The 13138-nt window shown below is 34.5% G+C and overlaps 3 protein-coding genes across 3 annotated transcripts; all 3 read right to left on the bottom strand.

Annotated features, from left to right (window-relative positions):
- Window positions 1–458: 458 nt before the first annotated feature.
- Window positions 459–3747, bottom strand: LOAG_08165 (cytochrome P450 family protein; the record flags this gene model as incomplete). The annotated part of the gene is made up of 10 exons (XM_020447629.1): window positions 459–557; window positions 774–972; window positions 1205–1428; window positions 1709–1834; window positions 2172–2317; window positions 2449–2594; window positions 2751–2839; window positions 2959–3084; window positions 3228–3474; window positions 3620–3747. The coding sequence occupies 10 exons, from the start codon at window positions 3745–3747 to the stop codon at window positions 459–461; spliced, it is 1530 nt and encodes a 509-aa protein (XP_020302161.1).
- Window positions 3748–5648: 1901 nt separating this feature from the next.
- LOAG_08164 (hypothetical protein) lies at window positions 5649–7177 on the bottom strand (the record flags this gene model as incomplete). The annotated part of the gene is made up of 4 exons (XM_003143696.1): window positions 5649–5816; window positions 6130–6276; window positions 6596–6769; window positions 7109–7177. 4 exons carry the CDS (start codon window positions 7175–7177, stop codon window positions 5649–5651), a joined length of 558 nt encoding a protein of 185 aa, XP_003143744.1.
- A 692-nt stretch (window positions 7178–7869) lies between these two features.
- LOAG_17282 (hypothetical protein) lies at window positions 7870–12394 on the bottom strand (the record flags this gene model as incomplete). The annotated part of the gene is made up of 10 exons (XM_020449942.1): window positions 7870–7951; window positions 8171–8352; window positions 8553–8693; window positions 8949–9173; window positions 9256–9415; window positions 10645–10783; window positions 11032–11146; window positions 11600–11728; window positions 11800–11958; window positions 12185–12394. 10 exons carry the CDS (start codon window positions 12392–12394, stop codon window positions 7870–7872), a joined length of 1542 nt encoding a protein of 513 aa, XP_020306455.1.
- Window positions 12395–13138: the final 744 nt, after the last annotated feature.

Genomic DNA, 13138 nt, shown 5'->3' with positions numbered 1-13138 from the left:
AAAATAAAGTAGAAGTGTCTTATATTCCAGTGTACTGGAAATTTTATTTCATCGGGCCATGTAGAAGGCATTCATTAGTGAAGTCAACTTATGATTATTACAGGTATGTAATTTCTTGGTGTTTCTTACGACTTGACTTGTATGTAATTTGAGAGAACAAATTGTATACGAATTAAGCTGCAAGGAGCATTCCATATTTTTGATTATTAAACGTAGGGTTCCCTGTGATTACTTCACAATTTGTAACTTCAGAATTTGTAAATTTGTTTTTAGTGAAAAACTTTTTTATGTTGCTGTTGCGATCCTATATTTGTATGTCTTTACGGGTCATCTGATCTTCCAAAAGCTTCTTTAGAATGTTATGCACAGATTAATAATGAAAATTAGTGAAATTTACCTCGTTTGTATTTTCAGTTTTACGAAAACAGAATTTCTTTAAAAAACTACAAATTATTATTTTAATTTCCAGCATCGCAAAGCGCATCCCAATACATTGGCGTGGCCCAGCACCAAAGGCCATCCAGTTCCTTTTCTGAATTGTGGTACAATTTAGAAACCTGAAATCCTTTGAGGGTTAATTGAAATTTGAATTGTTTTGCTTCCTAATTAACTTCCCCCGACTTCACTCCCTACACCTCTCTTTTTATTCTCAGTTCTGCCCATCCTTTCTGTGAGGACAATATGGGTTTTCTTGTGCTACATGGAAGTTCACGACATGAAGGTTTTAAAAGCAGGGTTGAACCGAAAATATTCTTCCAGCTTCTTTGATTCACTTCTTTCTTTCTAAGTGGAAGTTTCGAAACACAGCTTCTAAGTGGAGATTGTAACCTGTCAGGTATGAATTTTTTGACATCGCTGCCCCATATTTCGTCATCGTAATGTAAGCTCCAAGTGTCGAAAATGACACCCACACCTTTCTTAAATGTGTAAGGTCCTATTTTACACTGTTGGACACAAGTGCGAGACTGTAACCTGCAAATGAAAGCAGATGTTCCTTTATTATACAAGGTAAAAAAAGCATTTGGGTGAAATGTCTTAAAAAGATTAAAGGATTTAAAATAACATTTTAGAATTTAATGTTTTTATTATTGTTTTTATTATTGACAAGGCTAAAACTTTGCCTGAATGACATCTAACTTCTGTTACGCAAGATTTCGAATTTCAGTTTGCATTTCAGTAACGAAATTGATGGTCAAGCGCTCACAGAGAAGCATGTGGGAAAAGTCGAAGAGTTTCCATGATTGCGCAATGAAGATAGTTCAAATGTTGTACATTATCGAATGTAATTTCATCTAACATTTCAATTTCCTGGCACAGCTTTTCCTGTTGCTCAGGGTTGTTGGCCAGCAGATATATTAAATAAGCTACGGTGTTAGCCGTCGTGTCGAATCCTGCCGTTGTTAGGAAGCGACACTGGTTTATAATTTCCTGTAAGTTTATCTGATAGAATAAAACCAAAAATTATTTTGTTATAACTTCAGTATGAAGTTAATACTTCTTTACAGTGCCTGTTTTGGTTCCTAACAAATTTGATAAAAAATTCACTCTGAAAAGCAACACAAGTAAACGGAAGGAAAGAATGGAAGGAACTAGAATTTTTTGAGTATGTGTGTATGTAAGCATGCGGGATATTGACATGGACTAACAGAGCAAAATAACTGCATTTGATGATGTATGTTACAAATTTTTCAAACCAAAATAAACTTACTCCGGGCGTCAATTTCTGGATGATTTTTATGTTTGCTACATCACATGGTTTATCAGCATCCACTTCCCAGTCATCCCATTCGTCATCTTCCACACATTTCATAAAGTATAAGAAACTGGAACGATCCTAAACGAAACCTGAAGAGTCATTCTTGCATGACCATATAAAACTTGTATGAATCTACCTAGAATCCAAAGCTTTATTTTGCAACCTGAAAACAATCGATTCATCTTTGTTGTCCAACAGCATTTTCGGGAAAATGCATAAATATTGAAGCAAGTGAGCCACCGTACTTATCATTCACGATGCTAATCATGAACCCCAAGGAGCACTTCGTTGAGTTTGTGTGGCGAGAACGAATAGACATTTGCTTGAATCTCAATGTGAAGGAAAGGTAAGGTAAGTCTACATGTAAGTCCCAGATTTCGGATGTAAGTTACGAAAGTAATTGAAACAAATAGACCTGATCAATGAAGTCCATTGAGATGACTTTGCGAAGATAGTTTGTATAAGTAACTAATGGGTCAACATCAAGATGAAACACTGTACGAAAAAGCAGACACAATTTGGTGTACGTTAATGACATCCATTTCAAGTCTGGTATACACCCTTAAAAGGTATTTTTTTATATATACTTATTCATATCAAAGACGACTAGCTGCAAAATATCCTTCCACAGAATTAATTCTTTAGCTTCTAGAGATTTCATTAAGTTGAATTAATTAAGAAATTCCTCTTACATGTAAGTAGAGGAAAAGGATGGAAACTTTGCAGTGGGCTGAATTTTTTCAGCAAAAGTTTGAGATTTGAGTCATTCTGTTGACAGCTATACGGACGACCCATACAACATCGTGATATAATGTCGAAGGTAAGCCTTTGGAAACGACTGAAATATATTTGTGAAAATAAGAAAAGTTATGTTTAAGTCTTTCAGTTAATATAAGCAAACGGAATGGTTAAATAAATACATAATTCAAAAAGTGAAAACCGATTTGTAATTTCATATCCTTCAACCCCTGCAAAGAACAGCAGAGATACATACGGATGAAGTTCCAACGCCTTCGATTCTGTGATTTCTTCTTCGAGTTCCATAATAAAACAATTTACAGAATCATGCATAACATGAAATAGCTGCAAAAAAGTGTATGTGAAAAATCCAGGAGTAATAAGCCAAAATTTCTTATCACCGGATTTATTGGTCCAAAGGAGCTTACTCAGTGTTTGTTAAAAATTAATCATGAATCAAAAACCTTTCGGAGATTCTCGTTCGAGACAGCTTTCGATGTCAAGCTTCGAATTCGTTTCCATCGTTCACCCCGTGCCGCAAATTCGTGGACTTCATAGGCAGTGTCTGGATGTGGACTACTTGGATCCATCTGATATTTAACATAAATTTTAACAAAATGCTAGCTGGAGAAATAAAGAACTATTTATTTCAATACAAACATTAGTGGACATCTTGATTTTAAATTTGTACTTTCAGGAAGTATAAAAATCCCACACAAAAAATACAACTTACAATACGCGAATGAAATAGATGAAACTGTTTAAAGCATATTTGATAGATAATTTCCGGATCCGACGTAACGATTGTTGGATGAGAACCTTGCATTAGTCCATAAGTGCGGCCATACTTTTTGGTTAATTTGCCAAGTTTCCAGTGAGTAGAATGTGATTTCGTAATATTTAAACTTCCAAATAACCAATGCTGACTCGGAACTACTGGAAAACCGCAGTCACGAGTAATACCCCATGCTTCTCGGTACCTGAAGTGATATTTTGTCCCTTTTTCGCTTCATTCTGTGACTTTTATTACTTTATTTGGCTCCAAAGAAATCTTTATTCCTCCCGGCTCTAAGGATGCTTCTCCAGCGGAATAAATTACAGGAAGATTAGGTTTCTAGCTTTCACTCATGGTTTTCCTTAGCGCCTGATGGCCAAGATTTCCTTTCTAAATCATTACCAGGTCGGAACAGTTTGCTGAAAGATCTATATACAGGTATAAAGTTAAAAACAAGGCCAACATCACCCCTACTCATAATGAATCACGATTCTTTTTTTTAAAATAGGCATACCGCTGCGGTATGTAGAGCAAGGAAAAAGGTGACACTTCGATTCCAGTCTCTGGCCAATGCTTACTATGAAAAACAATCTCACCACTTCCATTGTCTTCTGGTAGCTTTACTCTCTTTCATATGACTGGATAGGCAAATGAACAAAGAAATACTTAAGCAAGCTCTTCAGATTCCTCAAGAATTATCACCATCAAAATGGTCATCCTTGCTGGACTTCATTTCATCAATTGCCTCAGTCAATCAATCGAGGATATAACACACATTTAATTCCGGCGCAAGTCACGTCAAACTCTGATCTGCTGACTGTATTCAGCTTCGATCATAAGAAGCTGAAGAATGTTAATAACAGTCCTCATATCACAGCGGAGAGGGATTGCATTTTCCAAAAAAAGACAGATCTTAAAATAATTCATTTCTTTTTACTTCCATAAATTTACCTTTGAACCACTTTGATAATTAAACAGAAGATAGCAAAAAGTAATCCAAAAATAGAAAATAATGCCATTTGTTCGCGAAAGGTCAAACCAACAATAACCAAAAGGTATTAATAAATTTCATGCCGTCAACTGAGAGAAGCAAAACTGATTAGATGGAAACTTTTTTTATTTAATGAAACTTCCTCATTTTGCATTACATTCTGCTCCGCGATACCCAACCCCACCCTTTCGCCGACCATTTCCACTGGTTCAGAACACCCAGTCAATTTCCTTCTCACCTGTTTTTATTATCTTATATTTGCTGCTAGTGGGAATTACAGAGAATTCATGCAAACAAGTTATTTTAAATTAATTGATTTTGGAGTATGTTCTAGCAGAATACCAGACAACTTCTGCAAAACCTTTTGCATGCTTTGTCTTTTGTATGCTTTGCATTGCCAAATTTCAGCTTTAGTCCAAAACAAAACCATTTTCGCTAGCTTTGGAATTGTTAATTCATCACTAAACAAAAAAGACTATATAGCATCACGATTAGTACCTAATTCTATAGAGGGAGAGGCGTTGGTATCAAACTCCTTCAGTTCCATCATGTGAACTAGCTTGCTTTACTCTTCCCAAGCGAAAGATTCAATCGTTAACCATTTCACAGATACTGATTGAATCTAATAGCCCGAATCACTCAAAGACTGACTGTTTCAATTCTCCACAAAAGTAATTCATGAGAACCAAACAGCTCCCACCAATCACCATGAATTAGATTCAATAGAGTTCAGCTCAACGAATTTTAACACAAAAAACATTATAGTGAATCATTCTACCGTTAAAAGAAGAAAGCTGACAAATACAGTGACTAGCCATGAAAGTGGCACTTGAAGTCATCTTGAAGTCTGAAATTGTCTCTTTCATGTGTTCTCTATAAATCTTACTAGCTGCAATCGAGCGATAACTAGAAAAGAATGAAAAAAGAGACGACTTCAGAGATACCATCTACGTGTTTTAAAGCGCTGTCTGTTTCGAAGGGCTGTCTTGTAAGCCCCTTAAGGACAAAAACGCACAGTTGATAGCGATTGATTACTTCATTTCATTTCTTATTATTACTAATATTATCTAGATAAATGTTTCAAACATTTTACTAAAAAGAGACATATAAATTTATTACATATCGCAGAATAATGAGAAATTTGATATCTGCTCCAATAACACTGAGAAGCTTCACTGTTTCTATTCTAACAAAGAAAAACAACACTACATATGAAAACTCTCAAAGAAAAACATATAGCAAATATAATAATATACCAAAGAACCGAGAAAAATCCAGAACCTGCAGAAAATTTTCGTATTTTTCCTTCAACAACAATCTTCAATTCAAAAACGGGACGATGCAAAAAAAAAAAATTATCTCAAAGATACAGTGCAATGATGTTGAGATCAGGGAAACAATAATTTGTATAAAAATACAAAACCTATCAAAAGTGCACTCTCCATAACTAAAAGAATAAGATATCGGCGACTACGAACTCGTTCCTCTTCATATTTCTTCCGTAAAATGTTGTTTTTCTGTTGCTCTTCCAGAAATTTTCGAGAAATTAGTTGAAACTGAAAATTCTTCCAATGCAGTAGAATATAAAATTAAAATATAAATAAAAACATTTTACAAATATCTCGCAAATTAACGAGTTAGATTACCATCTTGTGCAACATTCCATTTGCAACCAGCATGTAGAAACTTAAACTTAACGGTGGCTATTGAAAGGAGTTAATGGTCAAACAGCTAAAGTATTTTATTTAATCTATTCATTGGCCAAATTATCGATGACTATTTTGCTTGGAGAAGATGGAAGAGTTGTGAAAATGAGAAAAAAGATTGAAAAACTGAAAGTTTCCTATAGAAACAATATGTGAAAAATACCGAAATCCTCAAATTCGGATCCACAGAGCTTTCATTTTCATCCTGAGCAATTTCGCATACTGACTGCAGCAAAGCATCAGCGAGGAAATTTTTAGTGAAACGAATTTCAGAGGAAATTACTTGACGACACATGGGACATTCAAAAACCTGTAAAAAAATGACTCAAATCATAATGAGCTGGAGTAATCACAATCGAGAGATAAAAAAAAATGACAAGCTATAAAGGATCGAATGAATCCGTTTATAAATATCATCATACAACTTACAGCGAAATATGTGAAGAAAGATACTACAACCATAAGTATAAATTGTCGACTGCTGTATACGGATTTGCATAAAAGCATGCTTTTCTCTTACTTATTAATCGACTATTATTAATTTAACATTATTAATTTATTATTAATTTAAGTTAGTCGATCTTGTCCTACTTTTATTACTAAATGAAAACAAAATGAAGAAACGAAACCGCATCCCGTTCGGAATATGAATTCTCGACAATGTTCTTGATGCAATTTTGACAAAATGAATGACCGCATTTAAGGATGAACGGTACCGAAGCAAATATACAAAAACAAACGGGACAATGCAATGCTGACGAATCTACTGTAATGCGTTCGGCACCGTCAATCTTCGCCGTTCTCTAAAACGCTATAATTTATATAGCACAGATTTGAAAGATTTCGTCTCAAATTGCTGTATACTAAAACCGCATATTCTACACCAACCACTCTTTAAATATTAAAATCCCTTCAAGTATTGAAAATGATATAAATTGAAAACGATATAAATTGAAAATGCATATGATGCACTGTTTGTCTTCTACTACACTTGACTTGTATTCTAAAATCTGCGGAACTGCTTGAGCAGAGTAAGACGCCGCGTAAGCATGGTAAGAAACATGTATTTTATAATACCTTTCACAATTGCAAATAATTTGAAAGGTTTTTTTTTTTAATTCGAACGAAAACGTAAAACTTACACGACTTTCTGAATAATCTTGATCTAGCTGAGCAATAGCCAAACGCAAACAAGCAAAAAATCGCTTCATTCACCTTCTCTTACAAAAAATCAACTGCAAAATAAAATAAGCTAGACAGAAATCGACAAAATTTCACTTGTACAAAATTTCACTTTTTCATTTTATATTTAGGCATGTGTCTGAATATAAAATGTTGCCTGTCGTTGTATGACGAAGAATGAAAAGGAAAGCTTCCATACATTTTGCTATAGCGAAGCAGAAAAAATATGTAATAAGTAAATTAAAAAAATAAAAGCCTTAAAAGTAATTCCCTAAAATCCCGCGAACTGTCGAAAATAAAATTCGATGTTCTCATTACTATGAACTTCAAAACTTTGAGAAAGACCATGGAATAGACTAAGCACAAGAGCAGAATAAGAGAACAAACTTATAACAGAAAATGCCGGCAATACTTTAACGATGCAACACTGAAATATTCAAACAAAGAAGGAACATTTTGGCTACAACTTATTTATAAGATTATTTACAATGCAGTGCTGAAGAGCTCAGATTCAGTTTTCTAAAAGTCAGGAATAACATATGCCAAATGCAATTTCGACGATTCATCACAACTCATTCTTTCCAAGTGTTTAACATTTGGAAAAAAAAGTGAATGAAACTTTGAAACTCCTTAATACAACTAATGAGATCAGCAAAAACGCAGTCTCATTTATACGATCAAAACTCTCGGGGAGAGGGGGGGGGGGGGGAGAATAAAAAAATTATCGACATGATTCATGTAATGCATTTTTCGGACATCGAAGGTCGAACATCAATGGCGGTAAATAGTCTTTCATTATTTTCCTGAAAAATATGAATTCCTACTACGTATTAATTAAGTAAGAGGAGGTAATCAATATTTCGCCCGAAAATTTTGATCCTTAATAACTTATACTTTATAAACAGCAGTATGAGAATTAATTCTTCCAGCTACATTAGCGACCTGCATTTTAATAACGTATTTACATCTAATTTCACTTGGATAGTCATCTTTCATATATAAAGGAACAAGAATAAACTTACTTGCAAACACGACATTTTATATCAAATACTCCAGAAAATTTTGCGAATAAATTTAGGACATATGAAAGTGTGTGTGCATTTCGAATATCAATACAAGGCATTATTGTTTGCATCAAATGTATATTTGCCTGAACACTCATCTTCCGATATACTAGATATCGACTTTCATTATGAATGTCAACCTAAAAGAAGGATACTTGAATGTTCCTCACAAAACCAAATAAACTTTATGGATAAGCCAAAACGTAAACTCAATGTCAGTGCATAATATCCCTGAAAAATGCAATCACATCCTTTCTAAACAGAGAAAATTATTATGGGAATCAACAAAAATTCAACATTTTGTTGAAAAGGAAAAATAAATTCGATGAAAAAAGCAGACCTGAGAAGAGCCAACATCCAAATAGGACCATTCTTCATGAGGAGCAATCATTTGCACGAATTCCGGCAGCCCGCTATTGACAACCATAAGCATTTTGAGTAAACATACATACTGTTTATCGATCACCTGCCCAAATTTGAACTGTAAAAGAAAAAGTGATCCACCACTTGACCTACAGAAGTTAACCAAGATTTCCATTTCACACATATGAATTTTTAGTTCTTTGATGACATGAATTCTGTAAAATCAAACAAGTCGAAATTTTCAATAAAAAACCAACTCATAAATATATAATTACGACATATCGAATTATGAATAATTGATGTTTTGAAATAATACATACAACGGTTACTTCAACAACTACATTAATGAAAGTAAAACAGTAACAATACTTACTTCAACAAGAGCTGATAGAGTACTTTTTTCCAGATATCGTCCAACAAGACCAATTTTCTTAATATTTGGATCCTTTAGTACAACTGTCAGTGTTTGTTCAAAAATACTTTGCGGTGATGAATTTAGTCCATAATTAGAATATGATATTGGTCGGTCTGTCATTATTGATCGTCGTCGATTACCCACAACAGTGCGTAGAAATTCCGCATACATTTGCAATAATTGCTAAAATATGGAAATTTTAATATGTAGAGAGAAATATGTGCTTAAGAAAAAAGAATATAAGGAACACAAAAATGAAAATAACATTGTTTGTTTCCATCCATGTTGCTGCTTCTAGCGCTTTATCGTATAATTCACCAGTATGTGGATCGATCTGCCCATCATGTAGAAATCGACTTAAACGTTCCATCTGTACTGTTATAGGTGTTGAGACTGGCAATTGTTTGGTATGCGATTCCAAGTTACTACAATAAGGAAAAGAATACCATTATTAACAGAATATGTCAGCTGGCTTTGAAAATGAATACTATATGCAACATATGCAGATCTATCGAAAAACCTCATAGTGAAAGATTATGGCAATCTATCGACCTGTCAGAAACCCATAAAAATATAAGAAAGAGAAATCAAATAAAGATATACTAAAATTATGCAATCAAACTGGGTATTTAAGCAAGTACAGCCTCTACTTCGCTTTATTGACATGATATTCTCCAATTGGATACTAATAAATGAAATTCAAATTCATAGCTTCCATAGAAAAGAGCCGTATTAATGATTCTCATATATTTTTGGTTTTCTAAGGTGAATGTATAAACCATCCGTAATATATCTTAAATACTTCATCATTTTACGAAACTCTTCGTGTTTTGGATGGATGTAACATACTTTCTATCACACTCAAAGAATTTTGTATTATTTGAAGCTAAATATAGCAATCCTTCATTAAGTGTTTCAAAATCAGATAGAGATAAAGAGATCCGTCGCCACACAGCGGATATATGCGAATAGCGAATACCTGTTCACGTATTCTGATGAATAAGTGGAATGTACAATGACATACATCATATTTCTGACGATTGTACATATGCATATATACTTGATTAAATAAAACTACATTTGTCTGAAGTCATATTTAAAAAAAACATACATAACTTGTATCAGAATAATGAGAAATTAATGGTACTGATGTGTAATACATATATCCAATATCTGAGAAACTTATAGATGTTCTATACGGCCTATAAACTACACATTACACCTCATGTTTCCATGTACTTACAAAATAAAAAGTGACAGCAAAACAGAACAGCACATTCGTATATCAGGAAATGCTATATTTTCTCGAGCTGGACATCAAATTAAATTTTAAACGTTACTAAATTTAGGAAAAATTTTAAATCTTCCATTTAGTAAACTCGATCTAGGAGATTTCAATGGAAAATTTGCAACTATCACGACTCGATACATAAATCAGAGCCTAACAATAAACAGAGAAAGACCAGTGGTGTAAATTGCAGACAGTAAAGGTAACAACTGCCACAATCAAATACTTTGTGGATACTGCAGCGCAATCAAACCATTACGGAACTAACTTACACTGAATAATCAGAGTTCTGGCTTAACAGCACGCTTCAATTTAAAAATTCGAATTGATGGGGAATAGTTGCCAAAAGCAGCGTAGAAAACTTACTCGTAAATCTGATTGATAAAATCGAGTCTTTCTTCTAGCGTCTTTTCACCATCAGAGGGATCACTTTCCCAACTACTTTCCATTATTCGGCGATGCACAGATATAACCTCGTTCCGAAGTAAGCGCAAAGCATTCAGACCTGAAAGTCTATTTTCAACAGTTTTCTAAATCTTACTTCAGCTTATCCTTCTTCACACTTTCTCATTTCTTTGTGCAGTTTTCGTAAAATAAAGATCTCTGCAAACAACTTTCCAGTTTCAAAATTCCCTTCAAAACCGCGAATTCAATGTTTTCTCAATAAATACGTACTTTCTCCATAACTGACCAAATAAAATTTCTATTATACCTACTTTGACAACTACACGGGAAAGTAAAATCGAAACTTACAGTGATCCAAATGAGTTGTCATTGCTTGGAACTGCTGACTCGAGAGATTACCTTGCATTTCACTATCTGAAAAACAACTTAAATCGACGTAAACTTCAGCCAAGATATCGACGTCCTAATCATGAGCAGTGAAAACTGAGTATTTAAGAATGTTAAGGAATAGTTTAGAGAGAAGGAAAGATAAGCGAAACCAGGAAATCCATGTTCCAAAAAAGCTGCTTCAAATACAGTTCGTAACGTAAATTATAACTCTTCCTTTTCAACGAAGTTATCAACTTTAATCACCACTGATACTTGAACTATCACCACTTCTACTTTCATTTTACAAGTTACAAAACGAAGACTTGAATTACCATTACGGTCAGAACTCAACATTCACTTGTGACCAGTCGAAATCCTACCGCGAACACTCCGCAAAACACCTGCGAGGTTTCGCAACAAAAGAAACAACAAAATTCAATTTAACGCGTCCCTATTCAGGCGTTAAATTTAGCACGGATCTGGATTCGGATTGCGAATTTTGTTTAGTTTTGAGTGCTAGTTGCTTTCATAAATAATGGCCGCTCACCTTTGCACCGATCAATTTCCGATCCAGTCGATCCGTGGGTGATGGACTGCCACGGCAGAGTGACACCACCATTTCAATTAACATCCCTCCCAGCTCTGCCTTGTGACCATGACATCGCCATTGTCCCATCTAGGAACAGTTGGTCTTGTAAATATTATTGTACCTTCCGCTCTGTTCCGCGTTGACTACGCCGAAATTACAGTTGATTTCCTTGATTTCACTGAAATGAGCGCAGTAGATCCAGCTGGAGATACTGCTGTTTCATTCGGTCTTAAAATAAATTTCAGCGGCACAACTGTTACCTCCTGTTCATCAACTTCTTGTTGGACACCTTCACATTCTGTCGTTGCTTGTAAACTCTGTTCCATGAAATTTAATTAACCAGCAGTGCTATTAGTATTTTATGAGATCTCCCAGAGAAAGAGATAAATACCTCAAATCTAATCTCTTCACCATCTATGACTAGTATTACCTTACTTTAGAAGGGTTGAGACTAGAGTAGAAAATAAGAGGCTTGTCTTGGAAGGAGACAAGCCTTCACCCTTCCTAAGCAAGGGAGACTTAAGATGACAATTGGATGCAAACCTCATTTTCCGCTATTGTCGTTGTTATTGATGACACATTTCTTGTCCTTTTTCGTCTGTGACTTCGATAGTTTTTCAGCATTCGTAGTTCTTCCTTTTGTCGTGCTGTGATTTTCCAGGATGCTCGTGCTCTCTGCCGGAATGTATATATTCGACTGACTACTTCCGCATCATTCGGAGCACGGTCAACATATGTTTCCCTTTTACCCATCTCTCCTCGTTTATTACATGACATTTCTCTTAATAGTTGGACTTCTTGCTCAAAATTAGTTACCTGGAGCCGCTTCGATAAAGACAGAACCTTTTTCTGCAGCTCCATTACTGTTATTATCTTTGTTATCTCTGGAAATCCTGCTGTTTTTTGAGTGTTTGTAAGCAGCACTTTCCTACAAGAAAACTACAACACTGCCATTTTTATTCTTTCCAACCATATATTTTAATGTAGCACTCAGGTAAATATGTATATGTGCTATTGGTATAATGGGAGAAGGGCAGAAAGGGAAGGTGGAGGCAGCCATCTCTGAGTTTAAGTCTGAATGGTAGACTGTCATTCAGTCTATACTATGGTTTCCTTCACAAATTATACCTCTACTTCTACTAACGCGTCAAGGCATAGAGTACAAAGTCCATTTTAAGCTCGCATAAGTATTCGGAAGAATCACTGCAGATTCCTTTTGAAATTGCTGCAGATGATGCCATCAATTTGGTCATAGTAAGACTTTTTCCTGCAGTTTGTTGGATTTCTCTTTGCAGTTCCTCAATCGATCTAGCAGGTTCCTGGATATGTTGTTCCAACAACTGGATAACCTCGAAACTTTGTTCAGTCGCTTATATCCATGATTTTTCTAGAATCTATTTACATCGTTATCGATTATCATACACAAATATGACAATAATTAGAAATTTATATATATATATATATATATATATATATATATATATATATATATATATA

This window comes from Loa loa (assembly GCF_000183805.2).
Source record: "Loa loa unplaced genomic scaffold supercont3.57, whole genome shotgun sequence".
Classification (NCBI taxonomy): domain Eukaryota; kingdom Metazoa; phylum Nematoda; class Chromadorea; order Rhabditida; family Onchocercidae; genus Loa; species Loa loa.
This window is presented reverse-complemented; position numbering and strand designations above follow the sequence as displayed.